Source organism: Chiloscyllium plagiosum, unplaced genomic scaffold (assembly GCF_037043375.1).
Source record: "Chiloscyllium plagiosum isolate Xiang-an unplaced genomic scaffold, Cpla_swu_hap1 HiC_scaffold_4, whole genome shotgun sequence".
Taxonomy (NCBI): domain Eukaryota; kingdom Metazoa; phylum Chordata; class Chondrichthyes; order Orectolobiformes; family Hemiscylliidae; genus Chiloscyllium; species Chiloscyllium plagiosum.
The window spans coordinates 84,213,211-84,240,139 of NW_028270142.1; the positions used below are offsets into that span (position 1 = coordinate 84,213,211).

The window sequence follows — 26,929 nt, forward strand, 5'->3', positions numbered from 1 at the left end:
GCAACATGGTTATCTGCAGGGAATGTCATGTCTTACCAACTTAGTAGGATTCTTTGAGGAAGTGACAAAGTTAATTGATGAAGGAAGAGCTGTAGATTTCATGTACATGGACTTTAGTAAGGTTTTGATAAGGTTCCCTATAGTAGGCTGATGGAGAAGGTGAAGTTGCATGGGGTCCAGAGTATACTAGCTAGATAGATAGAGAACTGGCTGAGCAACAGGAGACAGAGAATAGTAGGGGAATGGAGTTTCAGGGGGACTGAATTACTAGCGGTCACGTGTTGAAAGTGAGAGGGGAAAAGGTTAGGGGAAATAATGGGTGGAAACATTCTTTACGCAGACGATGGTGGATGCATAGAATGCGTTGCCACTGGAGGTGCTAGAGGTGGGCATTGCAGCATCATTTAAGATGTATCTCAACAGTGTCATGAATAGGCAGGGAGCAAAAGGATACAGACCCTTAGAAAATAGGCGACAGGTTTAGGTAAAGGATCTGGATCAGCGCAGGCTTGGAGGGCTGAAGAGCTGGCTCCTGTGCTGTAATTTTCTTTGTTCTTTGTATAAGTCCTGTCATGATTTGCTTTTCCAAAATGCAGCACCTCACATTTATCTAAAGTAAACTCCATCTGCCACTCCTCAGCCCATTGGCCCATCTGATCAAGATCCCGTTGTACTCTGAGGTAACCTTCTTTGCTGTCCACTACACCTCCAATTTTGTATAATCTACCAACTTAATAACTATGTTCACATCTAAGTCATTTATATAAATGACAAAAGCAGTGGACCCAACACCGATCCTTGTGGCACTCCACCGGTCACAGGCCTCCAGTCTGAAAGCCACCACCCTCTGCCTTCTATCTTTGAGCCAATTCTGTAACCAAAAGGTAGTTCTCCCTGTATTCCATGTGATCTAACCTTGCCAACCAGTCTACTATGAGGAGCCTTGTCGAACGCCTTACTGAAGTCCATATAGATCATGTCCACCACTCTGCTTTCATCAATCCTCAATCAAGTTAGTGAGACATGACTTCCCATGCACAAAGCCATATTGACTATCTCTAATCAGTCCTTGCCTTTCCAAATACATGTACATCCTGTCCCTCAGGATTCTCTCCAACAACTTGCCCACCACTGATGTCAGGCTCAATGGTCCACAGTTCCTTGGCTTTTCCTTACCACCTTCTTAAATAGTGGCACCACGTTAGCCAACCTCCAGTCCTCTGGCACCTCACCTGTGACTATCGATGATTCAAATATCTCAGCAAGAGTCCAGCAATCACTTCCCTAACTTCTCACTGTGTTCTAGGGTACATCTGATCAAGTTGTGGGGATTTATCCATCTTTATGTGTGTTAAGACATCCAGTATCTCCTCCTCCGCAATATGGTCATTTTACAAGATTCACTCGATCTCTGCTGTTTATACCTGACATATGCTTCCTTTTTTCCATCTGACTAAAACCTCAATTTCTCTAGTCATCCAGCATTTCCGACATCTACCAGCCTTGCCTTTCACCCTAACAGAACATAACTGGACTCTCATTATCTCATTTCTGAAGGCTTCATATTTTCCAGTTTCCCCTTTACCTGCAAACATCTGCCCCCAATCAACTTTTGAAAATTCTTGCCTAATACCATCAAAATTGGCCTTCTTCCAATTTAGAACTTCAACTTTTCGATCAAATTCATCAAACTCATTGTACATTTTACATTCAAATAATTTTCATAAACACCCAAACTAACACACTTAATGCAGAGACACAAATTCTCTATGAAATCATACTTTGCTTATAATGCAAATTTAACAAAGATACAAAGAATACAGCTGGATCTAAGAGGCAATCTGTTTGGGACTGGACATGGAGACCCACCAAGAACTCAATGCACATTTTGAGAGGAAATTAGTTGGGACAGCGAATACCAACCTTCTGAACTCCACAATGCCTTTACTTTGCAATATGCTTAACAATTGCCAGAGCAGCCAAAATAAATTACCTGAAAAATACTGGTTCTTTCTTTCTTCTGATAAGTGCAATAATCCTTCATGCATTAGTTTCACCAAAAAGAAAAATATACTCTGGCCTGAAAAGCTTACACAAGTTTTTCTTAGTTATATCATGTTGAAAAGATTTTGATCACTGCTTCAGTTAAAGCTGATGTTTCAGGTGAGGTTTGCGGATATTCAAAGCCTGAGAACTCAACTCTGAAAAATAATGTAGGTAACTTTTCTGAAGACAGGTGCAATTCAAAAGTAAATGTTGGAATTGCTGAGAGTGTGGTATTGATTTTATTATGCTGTTTAAAAAAAGATACACCACATATGCACCAAATTGCAGTCTTCTATGCCACTTGTATGCCAAGAAGAACTGAAATTGCCAAATTCCCACGTCTTGAAAAACTGATCATCATGAAAAATCATGTAAATTTCTGCATTGTGTATTCTGACTTGCACCAAGTCACATTACACGTAATCCCTGTGCTTTCTTTAAAAATCTACAATGATTTTTGCGTAAGCAATGCTTCAGTTTTAGAATTCTCAGTCTATTTTGTTATCAGGTTGTTCCATGCTTTGCCTTTCTCTAGTCACAGTAATTTTGTCCAGTCCTACAACTCTCTGAGGTACCTAAAGCCCTCTAGTTCTGGCCTCTTCTTCGTGCCCAGTTTTGGTTGCTTTACCATAGCCGGCTGAGCCTTCAGCTGCCTAATTTTAAGTTTTGAAATTCCCTTAATTGTTGCTTTACTTTCTCCCTTTAGGGCACTCCGAAATAGCTATTTACACCATACTCAGCCGTGTGCCCTAACATTAGTTTGAGAGGCTCAGTATCATTTTTTTCCTTTATTGCTGTGAAGTGGAATGTTTTATTACATTAAAGATGCTATAGAAGTTGTTAGTGAAATTTGGGCTCATTTGAATACAAACAGCAGTGGCAGAAAATTGATAAAATTCTCTCAGCTAGCTGGTACAATTATAACATTGAATAGGCATCTGGATGGATATATGAATAGGAAGGGTTTAGAGGGATATGGACTAAATGGGACTCGGTTAATTTAGGATATCTGGTCAGCATTGACAAGTTGGAGCGAAGGGTCTGTTCCTGTGCTGTACATTTCTATGACTCTATATGCTAAGAATTAAGTCATTTATCCTGGTTGCATAAATAGCTAACATTCTGGGGCGGGGGAGGGGAAGAAATCAGCATGCCAACAACATTTGAATTCCATAGACTACATGAAACAACAACAAAGCACACTGAGTAACATTCCTACATATTGTTTTCAATGTTTTTCACCTTTTGTTTTCCCAAGAAGTTTTCATTCCTGTCCCTTTAAATGAGTGTGCAGTTCTGTTCACACAGTTACAGGAACAGTACCCAACACACTCTTGTTTCCAGGAATTGCTTGCTATTCTCCTTCAGGGTCAAAAATGTCAGTCTGTAACAGGCAACTGAAATCACAAAAAGTAACCACAAATCTCAGAAGAGGCCTCAATGGGATAGTTGGAGTAGGCGGAGTAAAATTCCATTCATTCTCCCAATCAAAGTGGAGGAACATTATGATAAACAGCTCTTGAAGCTGGGTACAGCCAGTACATTGTGTTCTCTTAGTGAAAAACAACTCTGTCCTGCTTTGCTTAAAGGGAGCAACAAATCTGTTCACTTCTAATTTTAATCCGTTTCTGGAACAGCATATCCAGGTTTATGTTTCTACACAGAGTTTTGATTGCTTTTCTATAAGCAAGCAATGCAAAACAGAAGTCTAAAAAAATTGAAGAAAACCTCTTTGCTGATTCATATCATAACAATTAATGTGATAATAACTCACCAAGCATAAAATAGATTTGCAATGTTCAGGTCAATTGTGGACAACAACAGATTAAAAATATAATATATTAAATGTAGCTTTTTAAAAGATTGAATCTGCCAGTGTATCTCAACACCAGAGGCTCAATTTGTCATATGAAGTTCTCATGTCTAGATGATTTTGAATGAAAAACGCAGCATTCTAGAAACATACCACTCCAAGAATGGAAACAAAAATGTGAAAAATGAATTTAAAGAAGGGAAAATCAGTAATCTGTCAATACTGTTTTTCTTTTAAGAAAAAGTTTAGTAGGTTATAATGCGCAAAACATTTACTTTGGTTGTAGTATATTTTATACATGCCGACACTCAATAAATTTAGAAATTTAGAGCAACGGTTTTCCAGCAATTTTATGACACAAAGATAATACATATCATATACAAAAATCATAAAGTCCATTTTTATCATACAGTACATGGGTTCAGTGCTCATATTTCAAAGTAAGTTCATATTCCATGTGAAAAAAAGTTGTTACTTTGAAATCATTTAATAATGCACAGCAATGTTTTATCAGCTATGAAATCAGCTTTCCATCTCAAGCTTTGCTAAACCTCTAATAATTATGAACGTGCATTCTTAGCAAAGAAAAGTAAAATATATCAAACAGCGGGCATGAGCTTGAAATGTATCTCAAACGAATCTATTACAAAATCTATTTACAAAAATATGGAAAAAGTTCTGTTCATAAAACATGTAGGCATTTTAAAGTTCCTCTATGTAATATGCCAAAAATGAGCTGCACGAACTTCAAAATGGTCACCTTAGACCTATGCTGAATACAATTGTCCCACTACATTTATATTAACATTTTCATTCCTTTCATCAGAATATGTTTTGAATGATTTTGCACGTTTCTTTCCATTGCTATTTTCTGGGTTTGTAGATTGTGAAGGAGCAGAAATGGCCCTTAGTAGAGTGATATGCTTTTCTTGTCGGCTGTGGGAGTTTAGGGAGAGTTTATGAGTGACTGAGGATTATATCTGCAATAAATGCCGTTGGTTGCAAATCCCATCAAATCGAATGGATCGGTTGGAGAGACAGTAAGAGGCAATGAGGAATTTACAAGAGCAAGGGGTTTGATGGATGGCAGTTATAGGAAGGGGAAAAAGTCACAGATACAGTCACATAGATGGATTAATTCCAGGAAAGGTAAGAGAGGTAGGCAGTTAGTGAAGTAGTCATCTGTAGCTATCCCCATTTCAAACAAGTTTGCTGTTTTGGAAAATGTAGGGGCGGGGGATGGATTCTCAGTGAAACGGAGCATGAGCAGCCAAGTTTCTGGCATTGAGACAGGCTCTAATGCAATAAGGGATACATCAGGTTCCAAGAGATCGATTCTGTTAGGGGATTCTCTAGTCTGAGGTACAGACAGTCGTTTTTGTGGCCAGCAGCGAAAAATCAGAATGCCGCGTTGCGTCCCTGGTGCCAGAATCAAGGATGTCTCAGAGAGGGTGCAGAATGATCTTAAGAGGGAGAAGGGCCAACAGGAGGACATTGTACACATTGGAACCAATGACATAGGAAGAGAAAAGGTTGAGATTCTGAAAGGAGATGACAGAGAATTAGGCAGAAATTTAAAAAAGAGGTCCTTAAGAGTAGTAATATCTGGATTACTACTGGTGCTACGAACTAGTGAGGATAGGATAGGAGAATAGAGCAAATGAATGCATGGCTGAGGAGCTGGTGTATGGGAGAAGGATTCACATTTTTGGATCACTGGAATCTCTTTTGGGGTAAAAGTGACCTGTACAAGAAGAATGGATTGCACTTAAATTGGAAGAGGATGAATATACTGGCAGGGAGATTTGCTACAGCTGCTCGGGAGGATTTAAACTAGGAAGGGTGGGGGGAAGACTCAGGAAGATAGTGAGGAAAGAGATCAATCTCAGACTGGTACAGGTGAGAACAGAAGCGAGTCAAACAGTCAGGGCAGGCAGGGACAAAGCAGAGAACAAGGTAGGACTGATAAATTAAACTGCATTTATTTCAATGCAAGGGGCCTAACGGGGAAGGCAGATGAACTCAGGGCATGGTTAGGAACATGGGACTGGGATATCATAGCAATTACAGAAACATGGCTCAGGGATGGGCAGGACTGGCAGATTAATGTTCCAGGATACAAATGCTACAGGAAGGATAGAAAGGGAGGCAAAAGAGGAGGGGGAGTGGTGTTTTTGAAAAGGGATAGCATTACAGCTGTGCTGAGGGAGGATATTTCTGGAAATGCATCCACAGTAGTTATTTGGGTGGAACTGAGAAGTAGGCAAGGGATGATCACCTTATTGGGATTGTATTATAGACCCCCTGAAAGTCAGATGGAAATTGAGAAACAAATTTGTAAGGAGATCTCAGTTATCTCTAAGAATAATAGGGTGGTTATGGTAGGGGATTTTAACTTTCCAAACATAGGCTGGGACTGCCATAGTGTTAAGAGTTTGGATGGAGAAGAATTTGTTAAGTGTGTACAAGAAAGTTTTCTGATACAGTATGTGGATGTACCTACTAGGGAAGGTGCAAAACTTGACTTACTCATGGGAAATAAGGCAGGGCAGGTGAATGAGGTGTCAGTGGGGGAGCACTTTGGGCCAGCGACCATAATTCTATTAGTTTTAAAATAATGATGGAAAAGGATAGACCAGATCTAAAAGTTGAAGTTCTAAATTGGAAAAAGGCCAATTTTGACGGTAATAGGCAAGACCTTTCAAAAGCTGATTGGGGGCAAATGTTCGCAGGTAAAGGGACGATTAGAAAATGGAAAGCCTTCAGAAATGTTATAATGAGAGTCCAGAGAAAGTATATTCCTGTTAGGGTGAAAGGAAAGGCTGGTAGGTATAGGGAATGCTGGATGACTAAAGGAATTGAAGGTTTGGTTAAGAAAAAGAAGGAAGCATATATCAGGTATGGACAGGATAGATCAAGTGAATCCTTAGAAGAGAATAAAGGCAGTAGGAGTATACTTAAGAGGGAAACCAAGAGGGCAAAAAGGCGACATGAAATAACTTTGGCAAATAGTGTTACGGAGAATCCATAGAGTTTTTACAAATATATTAAGGACAAAAGGGTAACTAGGGAGAAAATAGGGTCCCTCAAATATCAACAAAGTGACCTTGTGTGGAGCCACAGGAGAGGGAGGAGATAATAAACGAGTATTTACTGCGGAAAAGGTCATGGAAGATATAGACTGTAGGGAAATAGATGGTGACACCTTGAAAAATGTCCATATTATGAGGAGGAAGTGCTGGATGTCTTGAAACACAAAGGATAATAAATCTGCAGGACCTAATCAGGTGTACCCTAGAACTCTTTGGGAAGCTAGAGAAGTGATTGCTGGGATACTTGTGTCATTGATAGTCACAGGTGAGGTGCCGGAAGACTGGAGGTTGGCTAACGTGCTGCCACTGTTTCAGAAATGTGGTAAGGACAAGCCAGGAAACTATAGACTAGTGCGCCTGACGTCAGTGGTGGGCAAGTTGTTGGAAGAAATCATGAAGGACAGGATGTACATGTATTTGGAAAGGCAAGGCCTGATTAGGGATAGTTAACATGGCTTTGTGCATGGGAAATCATATCTCACAAATTTGACTGAGTATTTTGAAGAAGTAACAAAAATGATTGATGAGGGCAGAGCAGTAGATGTGATTTATATGGACTTTAGTAAGGCGTTCGACAAGGTTCCCCATGGGAGACTGGTTAGCAAGGTTAGATCTCATGGAATACAGAGAGAATTAGCCATATGAATACAGAACTGGCTCAAAGGTAGAAGACAGAGGGTAGTGGTGGAGGGCTGTTTTTCAGACTGGAGGCCTGTGACCAGTGGAGTGACACAAGGATCGGTGCTGGGTCCACCACTTTTCGTCATTTATATAAATGATTTGGATGTGAGCATAAGAGGTAGTTAGTAGGTTTGCAGATTACACCAAAGTTGAAGGTGTAGTGGACAGCAAAGAAGGTTACCTCAGATCTTGATCAGATGGGCCAATGGGCTGAGAAGTGGCAGATGGAGTTTAATTCAGATAAATGTGAGGTGCTGCATTTTGGGAAAGCAAATTTTAGCAGGACTTATACACTTAATGGTAAGGTCTTAGGGAGTGCTGCTGAACAAAGAGACCTTGGAGTGCAGGTTGATTGCTCCTTGAAAGTGGAGTCGCAGGTAGATAGAATTGTGAAGAAGGCGTTTGGTATGCTTTCCTTTATCGATCAGAGTACTGGGTACAGGAGTTGGGAGGTCATTGGTTAGGCCACCGTTGGAATACTGCTTGCAAATCAGGTCTCCTTCCTATCGGAAAGATGTTGTGAAACTTAAAAGGTTCAGAAAAGATTTACAAGGATGTTGCCAGGGTTGGAGGACTTGAGCTATCGGGAGAGACTGAACAGGCTGGGGCTGTTTTCCCTGGAGTGTCGGAAGCTGAGGAGTGACCTTATGGAGGTTTACAAAATCATGAGGGGCACGGATAGGATAGGAATCCAGAACTAGAGGGCATAGGTTTAGAGTGAGAGGGGAAAGATATAAAAGAGACCTAAGGGGCAACTTTTTCATGCAGAAAGTGGTATGTGTATGGAATGAGCTGCCAGAGCAAGTGCTGGTGGCTGATACAATTGCAACATTTAAAAGGCATTTGGATGGCTATATGAATAGGAAGGGTTTGGAGGGATATGGGATGGGTGCTGGCAGGTGGGTCTAGATTGGGTTGGGATATCTGGTCGGCATGAACGGATTGGACCGAAGAGTCTGTTTCCGTGCTGTACATCTCAATGACTCTCCTATAAAGATACTAATTCATATGTTGGGATATTGTTACACAACTGTCTCTCTATTTCGTAGCTCCATCAAATGCCCATTTATTTTTTTCTCCCCTCTGAAAAAAGAAACAATGGGCAGATACAAGCCTACAGAACATCATAGAAGCAAATGACCATTGAATAGCAGTTTGCAGAGACACTCTGGTTAATTTTTCCTTTACCTGAACTCGCAACACAATACCTGAAAGTAGCCAGTAGAGATCACCTAATGATGTGTAAACTACAGATCAAACTTGCGAATGTCCTCATATGGGAGGCACAACATCCCACAAAGTGCTGTACGTATTCATTATGTAATTGAAGAAGCTCTATCTGTACACTTACTACTGGAATATATGGCGAAATGAGTGCTTGAGTGCATGCATCTGTGCAAGTGATTGTTTCTGCAATAAGTAAATCTCCATTCATCATTAATAGCGATTTTAAATCCACCACTAGTGCATTTCTAAAATACATGAGTAACCAGCTAATTTCCTTTATCCAAAGGAATATGATCAGTTTCAGTTGTCTACTAAGAGTAAGTAAAACCATTTCCAATAATTGCAGCTGAATTAAATTTAGTCAATCTGGAACAGTTACAGATTCATGCTAATTTGAAATGCAACATCCAATTAAAATTGTAAGGCAATTTAAGTCAATGTTGTAAGAGTTTAAACTGTGTTCTCATTTATATTTAATTTTAACATCATTCATGCTTTCCTTCTTGCTATATGTGTAATATTTATGAGTGGATGATGTTGATAAGTGAATTTCTAAATAAAGATTTTCTTTAAAAGACAACAAGAGCATTTTGCCTGTAAAATTAAAGCACACACAACTTAGAGACAGTGGAGGGGTCAAAGAAGTAGTCATGAAGTAGAGCTGAGTATTGTCACCATCAGTAGAAACTGATGTGTTTAGGAATAGCTGAGAGACAATACACAAATCAAAAACAGGTTTTCTTTGTTTGGGGTGTTTGGGGGGTTGGGGGGGTTCGGGAGGAGAAGAGTTGTCAAACTTGGGTGACACTTCAGCTAAGACTGCATGAGTTGGATAAGAAGCTATTGGAGGTGATTCCTATATCAGGTGGTCTAAGGATAGGGAGGTGATACTGTGTGCAACCATGTTGAAGGCTAGAAAATGGTCAAGATAGATGAGGGAGGAATAGTTTACCATTGCTGACTTTGTGAAGGACTGTTATAACACACTGGCAGTACATAAATGAAAAAATCATGAGCAGTATTGCTTAACTGTTAAAAGAACTCCGAAACAAGTCTAAGGAACCTAGTCCTAGATGTCTACTTTAACATAAAGATTAGCAGTAGCTTAAACCCTTTTCTCATTTTGCTATTCACACACAAAGTTATTTGCAGCAAAACTAAATCACAATCCATGTACAAGCCTGCTTTAACTGAATTTGCAAAGTATAACCAGCTACAGCTGGATCAATTCTATAAAAAGCTGCACAAGGGACAAACACCACACAGCCTCCTCTGGTTTTTACTTCAAGGTTAAGCACAGTCATGGTGCTTATGTCACATCAACAGCTTCACAAATCTATTCTGCGAATGTACTAACAGACTTTCAACAAGTCTGTTGCAAACTTGTGGAATATGTTTATGTACTGAATCTGCCGAGACATGCATCAAGTCACATCATGTGTGAGCAAATAAACAGCACGTATTATATCCCTGCCAGACCACATGATTTCCTCAGAACAAAGCCGGAAACACCAAAGCTGCCCACAGGAAAAACAAATCTGATGCACTATATCTTCTAAAAGACAAGTCTATAAAGTTCTTTTTATTGCCCAATTAACCTGCCTGCTAACAAAATCAAAAGGAAAATATGTACCACTCTGCAGCATTGTACAAACCATACAAGATGAATGAAAAGGTTGCAATGGAGAAGAATCAGCTATTATAAAACATATAAGTGGGTAAAGGGTAGCTGGAGAATCTTCTGAATGCCCAAGATGTTTCTGTTTTGGGCAACATGCTACTATGCACTTCTTTTAGCTCGGAACAGTTAGAAATAAACCAAGTGATTCTTTCTGAAGTAGGATATCCATTTGTAAATGCCAGTTAATGAAAAGCTATATTAGAAGTTGCAGATATCATACTATTCAAACAGTTACAAAGCAAACCAAAGAGTTGTAGTACTATAATTTTATCAGGGGGCACATGACTCTTTGCACGCTATTTTCTAATTTCATATCTGATCCATTTTTTATGGTGGTCAGTGATTAAACGTACATTTCAATTCACACAAGTGACAGCATGTATTTTTCCTTAACAGTAAATTTATGCCCTACAGTTTCCCTTTAGTATTCTTCTGTTCTGAAGGAGATGATTTCGACTTATTTTAATCAATCTGTTTAGGCATGCTTTGACACATTTCCAGGAAGTTGAACTGGAGATCATCTGGCTCATTGGTTTTTACACACTTCTGCAGCAGGTGAGACTTGAACTCTGGCTGCCTGGTTTAGAATAGTGACACAATCACTGCACCAAAAGAGCCCTAAGGGGTATAATTCAATGGATATTGCAGTTCACGAAGTGAGAGCTAACTGAAGATCATTTAACTGCAGGAGGCAATCAATCAAACCCAATCCTGTTGTTACTTCATATACCGATATATGCAATTTCCAGCACAATCACTGTTCCATGCTGAGTTGTTCTCCTCCTAGGTCCAGGCCACCGAAGACAGTGGTTTCATTCTCACCATCAAGCTGGCTGAAATCAGCCGACTTTGACAAAGGGAATTATTCCTTATTTTCATACTTCAGTTTGGCAGTGCATTAATCAATTAAGGTGTCAGGGAAGGTTTTGCATGTTTTATAAAAAATGATAAACTTTTTTTCTGATTGTGACACAAATTAATATCTCAAAAGATTTTAATTAAAATCTCAAAATTACATTCAGGGTTATGAATATAGACAGTAAGTACTCCACCATCATAGCAAGCAAAATCTCACAAGTTTCATTAAAATGTGTGATTTTACACAACTCTGCAGCATACAATTTCCACCACTCTTTACTCCATTATCTTAGATGGATGCACACCTACACTTCAGCTAAAAAAAATTGTCATTTCTATGGTATAATAATGGTTATCTTTATCAAAATATTTATAGCTTTATTAAACTCAGGGATGATCCCTCACCAACAACACTGCAGATTTGTAAACATATTCACACGATTCCAAAATTACAGATGTATTTTCCTTTATATATATATATAAACTTAATTTGGGAGAGAAGGATGAGATATAAATGCCAGTCCTTAATCTATATTATATTGATTATTTAATAATCAGTTCTGACTTTTAAAACAATACAGTATTCAATAGAGCAAGAGAAAATGATCACGCCTTGGCAGATCAGCAAAGGTTTTACATTCCTCAGCAAATTATTCTAAAATGATATTTGGGTGGCAGGATTTAAAAGATAGAAAAATAGGTCATTGTACAAGGGTCAATTGATCACTTTGACATAAAGGTCAACACTTTTACGCATTTCCAGACGAAAGTGAAACTAATTTCACTGCACTTGATGACGTTATTTTCTTTTGAGAGAAATTATTATAACCACAGAGGAAAACTATAAGTACAAATTATTTAGGTCATCCACTAAGACCAGAGAGTACAAACCTCATTCGGATCCTATTTGTAAAGTATTTCTGAAAAACAATGTTGGATTATGCAATCACTAATAAAGCAAGATAGAAGAACATATCTAACTTAAAACGTCCGGTTTTGTTGCCACAGAGACTTGGGTACTTTCCCTAATTAAAATGTAAGTGGAAGAGTGTTTTAGGAGGTTATACAATCCATGTTAACTTTAAAAATTGCAATCCAATATTACATCTAGATAATCTATAAATGTGCATAACATTATAGAGTACCTGAGAAGTAGACAATGACAAAAATCTATGCTTTGCTGTGGAAGACTTTTATTGCAACATACTCTTGGTCACACTTGGTTATATTTATGCAAAATTCTTTTTTTTTCTGAAAAAAGCAAATCTGATTTTGATAGAAGAAATATTGAAAATTCCCTGAAATGTTTTAGAAAGAAAGTATATCTATTTATTCTTTTAAAAAAATGTAGCTTTCTTTTCTAATGAAACATTAACTTTAACACGGTAAGTTGTAGCTTTGAAAGTGAGAGACAGTCTGCAAGAGACGGGCATGATTGTAGCAGAAGATTAATAACTATGCCTTTCACAGTGTAAAGACACAAACTGGGAGGCACTTGAAAATTGCAATGAGGAAGGCTTTGCTGATCTGGGCAGTGAGAATGCAGTTGAAGATTGCGTTAGATAAGGCAGACTACTGAATAAAACAAATAGGGCTAAGATTCATAAGGCAACAGAAGACAGTACTACCCCCAAAACACCAAGACATAGTAATTATACTTGAATGAATAAAATTAATCTGTGTATAAATGAGACAAAATGTTGCACGTGCTTCAAATCCCTCATAAATAAAGTGAATGGGTTTGCATACGATAGGTGATTTAATAATGGACAGACTTTGCAAAATTTATTAAAATTGCTGCAAGGCAGAATCGTAGAAGTTTTAGTACATGTTGGAGGTCATTTAATCAATCATGTTTGTGCTCATGTTAATTCCCATCAGGCCAAACTATTGCAAACCTTCACTTCTTTGCCTCACTTTTGCTTTAATAGTTTTCTTGATCAATTCCTTCTTGGGCCTTGCAGGGAGATGATAGCCTCGTGGTTTTACCACTGGACTATTAATTAAGAGACCCAGATGATGTCCAGGGGACCTGGGTTCGATTTCTGCCATGGTAGGTGGTGGAAGTTGACTTCAGTTTTTAAGAAGTCTGAATTAAGAATCTAATGATGCTGATTGTCAGGAAAACGGGCGGCACGGTGGCACAGTGGTTAGCACTGCTGCCTCACAGCGCCAGAGACCCGAGTTCAATTCCCGCCTCAGGCGACTAACTGTGTGGAGTTTGCACGTTCTCCCCGTGTCTGCGTGGGTTTCCTCCGGGTGCTCCGGTTTCCTCCCACAGTCCAAAGATGTGCAGGTCAGGTGAATTGGCCATGCTAAATTGCCCGTAGTGTTAGGTAAGGGGTAAACGTAAGGGTATGGGTGGGTGGCGCTTCGGCGGGGCGGTGTGGACTTGTTGGGCCGAAGGGCCTGTTTCCACACTGTAAGTAATCTAACCTAATCTAAAAACTGCCATTCTTACCTGGTCCTGGTAAGGACTACAGGACTCCAGATCCATACCAATTTGGTTGATTCTAAACTGCCCTTTCGGCAATTAGGAATGGGCAATAAATGCTGGCCTCGCCAGAAATGCCCATATCCTGTGAATGTGTCTGTGTTCTGGTCTCTTAGTGGAAAACATAGCTATTGAGAAAGGATTCAGCCATCCTCAAAGAAAAAGTGTGCTAGAATCAAGGCATCCTTGGTCTCTCAGCAGCCCTGCACTGCCACCTCATAGGGATAGTTTTGCAATGAAGGATGCTCATCCTTCATACCATTCTCTTGTTCTGATCGTGCAGAATGCTGTTCCAGAATGTTGTGCCTCCATCAAACCACGTTTGCACAGTACAGCAGCCCAACACATGTGGAAAACCCTAAAGGACCATTGTTGTTTTTGGAAATTGGAGTCCATTTAAAACGGAATTTTTCTGGTTCTAGTTTTCTGAAATTTTTAGTATTTCCTGTGCAGCAGGAGACTTAGTGCTGTAACTAGCTGTCCACACATACATAAGTTGTTTTTATGTCCATAAAAACACAAGGAAGGTCACAAGAATCACCAAGACCACTGAGGTTATGATACTCCATTGAACTGGCTTCAAAGAATTATCTGCAATATTTGGGAAAATGAAGTTTTAAACTAAGGAAGAAAATGACACCTAATCCTTAGTCGAAGCAAATGACTGCCTCTAACTGCCCTCTGTACAATCTGGAATGGGCAAAGTATGAATTTTTGGTAATGCAGTCTGGCAAAGTTCAAGAACTGTTGAAGTTAGTTAACCAACTTTCCATATAAAGCCACAACATGGAATTAGTGAACAGAGAACATTTTGCAGAAAAAAAAGCAATGTTATTACTGAGTGAAAATTGAATTCAAAACATATAAGATATAGTGAAATTCTATTGAACCAATAATTTGACCACGTAATTTAAAAGCACTAAAAGTGGAAAGGGGGACAATAGGAGAATCTATTTTACTTAGGAATCTTGTTGGATCATAAACAGAGAAGCCATAATAAATTTTGAAAGGAAAAATTTGGAAAAAATAAGGAGGATGTGGTAAAAAGGCAGCCAAACAAGTCCAATTAGTTAACTATTTCAATCTACTGGCAAAGACATGAGGGCCGAAATAACTTCGTTCTATGTTGCGAATTTCTATGAATGGTAAGACATTAGTAAGAAATTCCAATTCTGTCAGTTTTCCCAAACATTTGCCCTCTGTTTATTTGTTTATTATGGGGCAGCATGTATTGCTGAGTCCAGGAATCTGATGTCTGCATTCTGTTCCCTGCATTCTCAGGACATGGAAATCAAGATGCTCATTGATTCTTAATTTGTTCTTCCTAAGGACTGCGTGAACCTCCTTCCCTCATTTGTCACTTCCTCCCACATTATTCAATCTTCAGAAACCCAATGTGACATCACCTATCCATCAATTCTTTTACTTTCTTATTCTCAACTCTCTTCAATCCTGGCTCCATTCAGCTTTATTAATTGTAGCCCATTTTATTGGTATATTAATTAAAAAAAAGTGAAAAAGCTTGGTTCCAATAATTCAATTCATGGCTTACCTTGCATTTTGTTGACCTACATTTGAAGGTAGAGGATGATCTTGTTGGTTGTTTCTGACCAATTGATTGTGAAGAACCTCTTTAATAGGAAGACAGTACACTCTCTGAATAACAACTTTCAAGTTTTGTTTTGCCCATCCTGCTGCTCCCTGGCTTTCAATTACTTCGAGAAGTGAGTCACATACATTGACAGTTGACAAATGATGCTTAAAGTCCAACACTTTCATTACCTCCTCCTGTGGAATCGGGAATAGACTTCCGACATTCCTGATTGTTGTATCCTGTGTTGTGAAGACAGGAACAGTCATTTAGCATTCAGGGATAGTCGTCAAGCTTTGTGTCAAAAGTAAACATGGCTCCATGAGGGAGCACTCCGGCCTACACTAACTTGTCAACGGACATCATGAAAATTAAGTGAGCCTCACAGAAAGCACACCGTGTTTCCAGCATCATGAGGACTGAGATTAAACACTTCACATTCAGTAAACCTGATTTGTGATTTCATACTTAGATGGCAAGAATGTCAATAATGCAAGAACAGATACTGTTGCTCAGACCAAGAGCTCCCAAAGTTCATTTTAGGTCGTAGAGTCGTACAGCATGGAAACTGACCCTTCGCTCCAACTAGTCCACACCGACTACATTCCCAAACTAAACTAGTCCCACCTGCCTGTATTTGGCCCATATCACTCCAAACCTTTCCAATTCATATATTTATCCATGTGTGTTTTAAATGTAGTAATTGGACCTGCATTCACCACTTCCTCTGGCAGTTCATTCCACACACTAACCACTCTGTGTAAAAAAAATTGTCCCTCATGTCCTTTTTAAATCTTTCTCCTCTCACCTTAAAAGTATGCCCCCTTGTTTTGAACTCCCCCACCTTAATGAAAAGACCTTAGCTAATAACCTAAATCTATGTCCCTCATGATTTTATAAACCTCCGTAAGGTCACCCCTCAACCTCCTATGGTCCAGTGAAAAAAACTCCCAGCACATTTTGCCTATTTTTAGAATTCAAACCCTCCATTCCCAGCAACATCCTGGTAAATCTTTTCTGAACCCACTCCAGTCTAATAATATCCTTCCTGTAACAGTGTGACCAGAACTACACAAAGTACTCTAGAAGAGGCCTCATCAACACCCAATTCCTATATTCAAAGGTCTGAGCAGTGAAGGCAAGTGTGCTAAACGCCTTCTAAACCACCCTGCCCACCTGCGATGCAAATTTCAAAGAATTATGTACCTGTACCCCTCAGTTTCTTCAGTTCTACAACACTACCAAGGGCCTGACCATTAATTGCACAGTCGTATCCTCGGTTGTTTTATCAAAATGCAATACCTTGCATTTATCCAAATTATATCTAAATTAAACTCCTCAGCCTACAGAACCAATTGATCAAGGTCTCTTTGTAACCTTAGATAAACTACTTCACTGTCCACTACACCACCAATTTTGGTGTCATCCATAAACTTACTAACCAAGCCTCCCATATTCTCATCCAAATTATTTATATAAATGACAAACTAAAGTTCACCCGGTAACGATCCCTGTGGAACACTGCTAGTCATAGCCCTCCACTACCACCCACTGTCTCCTACCATAAAGTTAATTTTGAATCCAATGAGCAAACTCACCCAGAATCCCATGGATCTAACTTTACTACTTCAGAACCTCCTCAACAGGTTTACTAAAGTACAAGTAAATAATGTCTACCCGCTCTGCCCTTACCAATCTTTTTGGTTACGCCCTCAAACAACTCAATCGAGTTTTAGAGACATGATTCCTCTCACACAAAACACGTTGACTATCCTGAATCATTCCTTGCCACTCAAAATGCATATAAATCCTATCTTCCAGAATCACCTCCAACGACTTACCCACCACTGATGTCAGGTCTACAGTTCCCAGGCATCTCCTTGCAGTCTGTCTTTCTTAAATAAAGTTAAAACACAGAACTGTACAACACAGGAATGGGGCCTTCGGGCCATGATGTTATGCCAAACATGACGTAAATAAAACAATCCCTCTGCCTGTCCTTGGTTCACATGCCTCACATATTCTCGTGTTTATCTAAAAGTCTCTAAAATGCTCCAATTGTATCTGCCTCAACCACCACCTTTGGTAGCACGTTTCAGACTCCCACCACTCTCTCTGTAAAAAAAACTTGCCTCTCATATCTCATTTTGACTTTTTTCCTCTTACCATAAATGCATGCCCCCTAGTTTAAGGCACTTCAACTCTGGCCATCAACCCTATCTATGCATCTCACCGTTTGAAAGACTTCTATCAAGTCTCCCCTCAGCCTCTGCACTCAAGAGAAAACAACCTGAGTTTTTCTAGCCTCTCCTTATAGTTCATAACCTCTAATACAGGCAGCAACCTGGTAAACGTGACTAATGTGGATATAAAGGTCTTGGTCAAGACCCCAGCAACATCCTCTCTTGCCTCTCTCTAATAATCTGAGGTAGATACCATTGCAACGTGGGCACTTATCTATCTTAATGCACTTCAAGAGACCCAACCCCACTTCTTTCTTGATCTCAAAATTCCCTAGCATATTAGCATGCTCCACACAAATCTCACTATCCTCCACATCCTTCTTCTAGCTGAATACTGACACAAAGTACTCATTTTGGATTTTGCCCACATCCTCTGCCTCTAAGCACAAGTTCCCTCCTTTATCCTTGAGTGGTTCCACCTTCTCCCTAGTTATCCTCTTGTTTTTAAATGTATGAATAGAATGCCTTGGGATTCTCTATCACCCTATTGCGAAGATCATTTCATGGCCCCTTCTTGTTCTCCTAATTCCCTACTTGAGTTCTTTCCTGCTTTATTTATATTCCTCGCAGGCCCTATCTGATTTTAGTTTTCTAAACTATTCATTTTTTTTATTTTTGGCTAAATTCACAAACTCCCTCATTATCCAATCGTCCCTTACCTTGCTACCTTCCCTTACCTTCCTGAAGAAGGGCTTATGCCCGAAACATCGATTCTCCTGTTCCCTGGATGCTGCCTGACCTGCTGCGCTTTTCCAGCAACACATTTCCAGCTCCCTTTGTCCTTTGTCCTTACTGGAAGATGTTGGTCTTGAACTCTCATCAGCAGGTCTTCAAACAATTCCCACATGTCAAATATGAACTGCCTGATAACAGCTCCTCCCAATTTAACACTCCGTCGATCTTACCTAATACTATTGTAATTTGCCCTCCCGCAATTTAGTACCTTGTCACAAGGTCCTGGCTTATCCTTATTTACAGCCATCTTAAAAATTAAGGAGTTATGACCATTGTTTCCAAAATGTACTCCCACTGAAAAAAATCAGTCACTGGGCCAGGCTCATTAGCCAGTAAAAGGTCCAGTATGGCCCTTCCTTTTGTTGGACTAGCCAAATACTGTTTCAAGAAACACTCTTGGGATGCACTTGCCAAATTCTGCCCCATCTAAGCCTCTTGCTTAGTCAATATTAAGGAAGTTAGTCACCCGCTATGAACATGCTTTTATTGCATCTTTCCATAATCTGCCGACATATTTGTTCCTCAATGTCTAGGTTACTGTTGGGGGAATACAGTATAATCCTATCAGTGATTGCACTCATTTTTTTTTTGATTCTCCCCATGTTGCCTAAGTAGATGAGCCCTCCAGTATGTCCTCCCTGAGTGCAAATGTAACATTCTCCCTGATTGGTCATGCAACTACTCGATCTCTTTTACCTTCCTCTTTATCTGGTCTAAAACAATGAAACCCTGGAAAGTTGAGTAGCAAGTCTTGTCCCTCTCTCAACCACATCTTTATTATGGCCACCACATAATAGCCCTATATACTGATCCAGGCTTTAAGCGCATCTGCCTTACCTATAATGCTCCTTTTGAAATAAACAAACTTCAGTCCATTAGTATCATCGTGTTCATTTACCTGCCTCTGTCTGTTATTAGCCACCCTGAACCTGTGGTACCTTTGGTACCTCACCTGTGGCTGTAGACGATACAAATATTTCTGCCACAAGCCCCACAATTTCCTCCCTAACTTCCCACAATGCCCTGGGATACACTTGATCAGGTCCTGGAGATTTATCCACCCTTATGTTTTCTAAGACGAAGCATTTCCTCTTCTAAAATGTGAACGGTTTTCAAAACTTATTTCCTTGATGCTCTCTCGCTTCCATTTCTTTCTCCACAGTAAAAACTGACACAAAATATTCATTTAATATCACTCCAGTCTCCTGAGATTCAACATAAAGAAGATGTTGTTGACCTTTAAGGGGCCTTACTCTCTCTCTCTCTAGTTGTCTTTTGCTCTTAAATGTACTTGTAGAATCTCTTTGGATTATCCTTAACCTTATCTGCCAAGGCTATCGCATATTCATTCTTTGTCTTCCTGATATTCCTTCGAAGAATGCCCCTACACTCTATGTCTATAGTGGGTAGACAACCACAGTGCTTGTAGAAAATTTGACACAGTGACCATGAAGGAGTGGCAATTTCAAAGTCAGGAAGATGCATGGCTTGGAGAGGAACATCTGAGTGATGGTGCTCCAATGGATCTACATCCTTCTTGGAGGTAGGGTTTGCAAGTTTGAAAGGTTACCATCAAAAGTGATTTCTAAAGTGCATTGTGTTGATGGTACAAACAATTGTCACTGGGCACTGGGCAGCAGAGGGAATAAGTGAATTATAGATTCCCTACAGTACGGGAAAAGGCCATTCAGTCTATCAAGTCCACACAGATTCTCTGAAAAGCATGCAACCCAGATTCAATCACCTTACTCTATCCCCATACCTCTATAATTATTCTGGCTAATTCACCTAACCTGCCCATACCTGGACAGTACTGGACAAATTAGAATAGCCAATTCACCTAACCTGCACATCCTTGGACTGTTGAAGGCTGGGTACCAATCAAGCAAGTGGCTTTGTCTTGGATGGTGTCAACTTTCTCGAGTGTTGCTGAAGCTGCACTCATCCAGGAAATGGAAAGCATTCTATCACAATCTGACTTGTGCCTTACAGATGGCTAAGAGGCCTTTGGGAATCAGATGGTGAGGTACTCATCTCAGAACTCCTAGACTCTGATATCGTTTTGTAGTCGTAGCATTTAGGTGGCTGGTCCATTTCAATTTCTGGTCAATAACAACTCCAAGATGCCGATAGTAAGAATACAGCGATAAGACCATAAGACATTGGAGCAGCAGTAGGCTGATCAGCCTATTGAGCATGCTCCGCCATTCAATTAGAATATGGCGAATCTGATAATCCTCATCTCCACCTCCTTACAGTTTCCCCATAACTTTGACTCCTTTATTGTTTTGTTTTTAATTCATTAACAGGATGTGGCCATCGCTGGTTAAGCCAGCATTTATTGTCCATCTCTAATTGTCCAGAAGGCATTTGAGAGTCAACCATGTTGCTGTGGATTTGAAGTCACATGCAGGCCAGACCACACAAGAATGGCAGCTTCCTTCCCTAAAGGACATTAGTTTTTCCTGACAATCGATTACGGTTTCATGGTCATCATTACACTGCAGAGTTTTATTGAATTCAAATTCCACCATCTGCCAAGGTGGGATTTGAACCCAAATCCCCAGAACATTGCCTGGGTCTCTGGATTAACAGTCTATTAATAATACCACTAGGCCATTGTCTCCCCGATTAAAAGTCTGTCTACTTTAGCCCTAAATATTCTTAATGATACAACCTCAACAGCCACCTCATGTAAAGATTTCCACAAATTCAGTACCCTCTGAGAAAAGAAGTTCCTCCTAATGACAGTTTTAAATGAGTGACTATTTGTTCTGAAATTATGCCCTCTGGTCCTAGACTCTTCCACAAGGACTATCTACCCTGTCAAGTCCCCAAAGAATGATACAATTTACTGTCTGTTTGTGATACAGTTTAGAGATTTAGACTCTCTAAATCTATACCAGTCACACTTTCTTGCACTCGGCCCATAGTCTTAAATGTAATGACATTTCAAATGCTCATCCAAATACTTTTTAAATGTTGAGAGGTTTCTCATCTCCACTATCCTCCTAAAGCAGTGTATTCCAGATTGCCAAAACCCTCTGAGTAAAAACACTTTTCTTCAAATCCCCTCTAAACTTCCTGCCTTTCATCTTAAAATGATGCCTCCTTGATATTGACCTTAGGAATCTTATAAGTTTCAATAAAGTTGCCTGCCATTGTTCCAAAGCTCAACAACTACTAGCACATGCTACTCAACCTCTCCTCAGAAGACACTCCTCCAAACCTTGGATCACCCTAGAACACATTCTCTGAACTGCCTTCAAAATATCTTTCCATGGACAAGGGGTTTAAAACTGTTCAATGTTCAAGCTGTGGTCTGATTAATGCCTTACATAGAATTAACAAGTCCTCCCTATTTTTCAAGTCTATTCCAGCTGCAATGTAGGGCAATATTCTATTTGTCTTCCCTATTACCTGCTGAACTTAGATGTTAGCTTTTTGTGATTTATGCAGAAGGACACCCAAATCTTTCTGTTCTGCAGCTGTCTTACAATTAAATAGTATTCAGTTCCTCTATTCTTCTTGCCAAAGTGCACGACCTCACATTTTCCCACATTATATTCCATTCACCAAGTCTTTGCCCACCCATTTAACATGTCTAAATATCTCAGCAGACTTTGTATCATTTGCTTCCCCACTTATTTTTGTTTCATTTAGTACTACTATACTCACTTTCCTCATCCAAGTCATCAATATCTATTGTAAATAATTGTGGTCTCAACACTGATCCCTGCAGCACTCCACTGGCTACACCTTGAACGTGTTGCCCTTATCCCAATTCTCTGTCTTCTTTTAGTTAGCCAATAGTCCATGCATTCTAGTACAGTTGCATAGATATAGTACTGGCTAACTAATAGAAGAGATCTACAGCACAGAAAAAGGCTCTTTAGCCCATCATGTATGCACCAGCCAAAAATAACCATCAAACTGCACTCATCCCATTTTCCAGTACTTTGTCCATAACCTTGTATATCAACATCGCAAGTATACATCTAAATACCTTTTAAACAGTATGACAGTTTCTGCCTCCACCACCTTTACAGGCAGTGAGTTCCAGATTCTCGCTACCTTCTCGGTGAAAGTGTTTTTCCTCACATCTCTTCTAAACCTTCTACCCTCATCTTAAATCTATTTACCCTGGTTATTGATCCCTCCATCAAGGGAAAATTTTTATTCCTGACTGCTATATCTATACCCCTCATAATTTTACACATCTCAACATGACTTCTCTTTAATCCCTCGGCTTGAAGGAAAACAATCCCAGTTGTCCAAACTCTCTTCAAAACGAAAACTCTCGTGAAAAAAATTGACTAAACAATATTGCACAAACTCAGAGAAAGTGAGGACTGCAGATGCTGGAGTACCAGAGTTGAAACATGTGGTACTGGAAAAACACAGCAGGCCAGGCAGCATCCGAGGAGCAAGAGAATCGACGTTTCGGGCGTAAGCTTATGCCCGAAACGTTGATTCTCCTGCTCCTCGGATGCTGCCTGGCCTGCTGTGTTTTTCCAGCACCACATTTTTCAACTCTAATATTGCACAAACATATGAAGCTCACCTGATCAACGGAATAACATTTTTCTCTTGAATCAGTAAGGTTAAATTTCACACTTAAAGACATTGGAGCTTTCCTGAACACCACTGATTTTCCCGGACAGCAATAATCAGACTTTGTTCCAGTAATCATTTTCTGACTGAAGTAAGTGCATAAAATAGCACAAGTGTTTCCATCCTGGATATCAAGTTTTTGCCTGCAAAAACAAGTTTAAAAAAATGACAGTTCCAAATCAAATGGAATTTATTACTTTGAAATTTACTTCATTACTTTATTCACTGCATTAGTGAAAGCTAAATATTTTGTTGCTCTTCAATCGATGTTAATATAATACAAATCTTCTCAAAAATCGCAACATAATTCTACAACATTCAGTTTCAAGGTTTAGCTTTCCTTTCTCCACCACCTGAAAGTCTGCACCCACTTTAATCCATTTCCCTCCCCCATTCTTTGACTTGCATCATTTTTTTGAGGGGTCAAAAATTTCGCGAGGCTATTTCATAGGCACCTCTTTCATTGTCACAACAATGCCTTATTAGATAATACACTCATGTAGTAACATTATTACCTGTTCATTTTAAGCCATTTGAACTCACAAAGAAGCAGAATGAGAAGAAATCATAAATATCTTCAATAATCACTGCTTTTAAGTCTAACTTAAAAACCATAACACACAAATAAGTATTAATTTCCTCGAAACAACAGTATTTTAACATAACAAGCAAAAAGACTGGCACACACTTAAACAAAGTCGGAAACCTAAACACACTCTCCACAGACTGGTGCAGTCAAAGTTGAACAGTTGTAGGTTTGTCTCTAACATGCCCACTGCACCTGAAGTAATTCACCAAATTTGAGGTGCTTCAAGATGTCATAACATGATTTACTACTAAACAATGCCAGTTACAACAACATCCAGGATAACTTTCCTCCATATTCTGGAATTTCTGCAGCCTTAACACTTTCAGATCCATGGCATCAGTTCCACTCCCCTACTGTCTTCAGCCTCATCCACTTGCTTCTCTGGCCTTACTCACAAACGTCACTCATCTTTGCAATGCTGCTGAAATCACATGCTACTTCCTTCCGGCTTTGCTGCTGATGGACTCAATATGAGGTGCAGTCCATTGCTGACCAGCCTGTGTCTTGTGAGGCAGCTCCTCACCAATTCTCAGTTATACTTAGAGGATGATTTTCCTCTGATTGGTAATCTCATGATTGAATATTTCCAGGCACTTGGGCCTGTTTGGGAAGGGGTGGGAGTGTATCCTGTCCTCTTGTGCATTTTGAGCAGTGTCCTCCATTTACTGATCTCTATTTCATGGCCTCATTCATTACCTTTCATTTCCCTTTCATTCAATCTATTTCTCTTCTATCCCTCAGGGTTGCTTAAATTTGGAAGCAGAAAGGATTCAGATCATTGAACATTATAGGCTACAGTTGTTGTCCATTCAAGAATTCAACAACATACTTATAAAAATTCTCATTGTAACGAAACATCCCAACCATTTCACAACAACATTATAAAACAAAATATAACATTGAGTTATGGTGAATTTGAAGGATCTGACCAAATCAGTGAGCAAAAAATAAGGTCAGAATTCAAGCTGGATGGTGAGTGAATATTCTTGGGAAACTCTGTCGGCAGCAGGGTTGAAGGACTATGGATGGAATGGACATGTGTATGCTGCAATGAGTGCAATTGCCCATTTCCAGACAATTGTTACACTTTGCAGGTCACTTTTGCTCTTCATTGTTGAGTTGCACTTATCCATACTTTCTCTTCAGCTGATCAGTCAGCCATTAGCTCTAGTACACACCATTTCCAAAAAAGAACCTTCCATCCTTCTCATAAGGAGAAGAGGATTGAGAGGGCATAAGTGGAGATAATGTTTTATGGGCACATTTCGGAAATTAAACCCTTTCTAGTTCACAAACTACTTTAGGATGTCCATAGGTGTCTTAGTAGCCACAAGTGCAGTTGATGGTCTCTTGCACTTTAGGAAATCCTGTGATTGTCCTACACCATAAAGCTCTCTTGCATGCCTGTTGTTGCCAATGTTAAATGTATGAAGTTGTCCACTTTTCCAAACAATGCATTAGTTACTATCCTGCTAGAATTACAGGCTGAAGATTGTTGGATGACACAGCTCTCCTTCTAGTCATTGAAAGGATTGCTAAGCATAGAAATGCAAGGAAACCATTATTCTCAATACCACTTGGACAGGATGTCTATCACACAGTTAGAATTTCCCCCCAAGCATCTTATAAAATTAATATGGCTGACTCTGTTTAAATATAACCTTTATGTCACTGATGTTCTGACATCTGAAAATAATTTGTGCACCTTCTGCACATCCTTTCTTTCGAGTAATACCTTCTCATTGGGTAGCCTTGCTCTTGTTCCTCTCGAGGTTTTCTGGCCCTTCAATGTCAGTGACTGCCTTGATCCATCTGCCCCCTCTCCTTCCTTTTCACTTGAGAAATCTCCTTTGGAGTGACCCTCAGGTTAAACTACCACCAGTCATCTCTCTATTGAGAGAGCAGCTCTATGGCTTGGTAAGCCAATGGCAATTTGACTTCTACATTTTACTACCCCTTTGGCCTATGTTTCCATCTGTTTCAGCCTGCCCTATGATTCTTTCTTCGTAGCTAAAGAACCTCTCTCTAATGACTTCCTAACAGCTGAACATCTTCCTGGCTCAATATTAGATGCTTGCTAAGAGTGCTCAGAAAACAAATTTCCCCTACCTCTCATGCAGTCTCAAGCTGCAGACTTCAGCTCCTCAATATGCTCAGAATAATTTTCCAGATGGATATCTTGAAATGAGGGACCTGACTTTACATCGCTATGTCAATTATACAGCAGATTGGAAGGAGCATCTATTTGCACACAATGATGAAATTCTGCCCAGAGTAAACAACGACTGATTGAATTTGGGTAAAGACATTGCTGGATAGAAAGGTATGCAATCCACAATGAGTTTTGTTAGAAGACACTAATATATTGGCATCCTTAGAGAAACCTCCCCCATCTAATTCGATGAATGAAAGCAATGATGACTGTAACTACTGCCACTCAAATAGAAACTGCTGTAATTCAACAAAGTCTTTCTTAGAATTCCATTAGATTAGATTAGATTAGATTACATTACAGTGTGGAAACAGGCCCTTCGGCCCAACAAGTCCACACCAACCCGCCGAAGCGCAACCCACCCATATCCTTACATTTACCCCTTACCTAACACTACGGGCAATTTAGCATGGCCAATTCACCTGACCTGCACATCTTTGGACTGTGGGAGGAAACCGGAGCACCCGGAGGAAACCCACGCAGGCACGGGGAGAACGTGCAAACTCCACACAGTCAGTCGCCTGAGGCGGGAATTGAACCCGGATCTCTGGCGCTGTGAGGCAACAGTGCTAACCACTGTGCCACCGTGCCGCCCACAAACAGTGGGAACTCAAGTATCAGCAGTTATTAAGTGGATTTGCTGCCTCTTTCTGTAACACTGCAAAATAAGCAGAAAACTTTAAATACAGTGCAGCTAACAGCATCTACCTCAAATTATTTTCAGACATATGAGTCATGAGTGAATGCTGATACTTTTTTATTCACATTACTTTAAGTTAATTTCTTTATACTGAAAGTAATCTTTTAATAAATCAATCTACTTTTCACTTGTGGACATGACAGGTGTACGTCTTGGCATCGAATGTAATCAAGTTGAGACTGAAATTCGACCTCCCATCCAAAACCAAGACGGCCTCTGCATGAGATTTTGAACTCAGCTTCTCTGCCATTGAAATGTTTCCTCCTGCTTTTATGCCTTCCATTTCCATTGAATTGCCAATTTAATTTTCCTCTTGTAATAACTCAGGAAGCCCAACTAGAAAGGAACATCAT

At 39.7% G+C, this 26,929-nt stretch overlaps 1 protein-coding gene across 6 annotated transcripts in view; it reads right to left on the reverse strand.

Annotated features, from left to right (window-relative positions):
- spidr (scaffold protein involved in DNA repair) overlaps nt 1-26,929 on the reverse strand; it is a 284,198-nt gene that overhangs the window by 82,518 nt on the left and 174,751 nt on the right. For all 6 annotated transcript variants that reach the window (XR_015756994.1, XM_043688286.2, XM_043688285.2 and 3 more), the window contains 2 exons: nt 23,026-23,218; nt 15,445-15,725 (listed from right to left, as the gene is read on the reverse strand). Coding sequence is in view for 5 of the 6 variants with exons in the window: in XM_043688286.2 (XP_043544221.2) it covers nt 15,445-15,725; nt 23,026-23,218 (474 nt within the window). In the remaining variant the exon portion in view is untranslated. The remainder of the gene's footprint in view (nt 1-15,444; nt 15,726-23,025; nt 23,219-26,929) is intronic.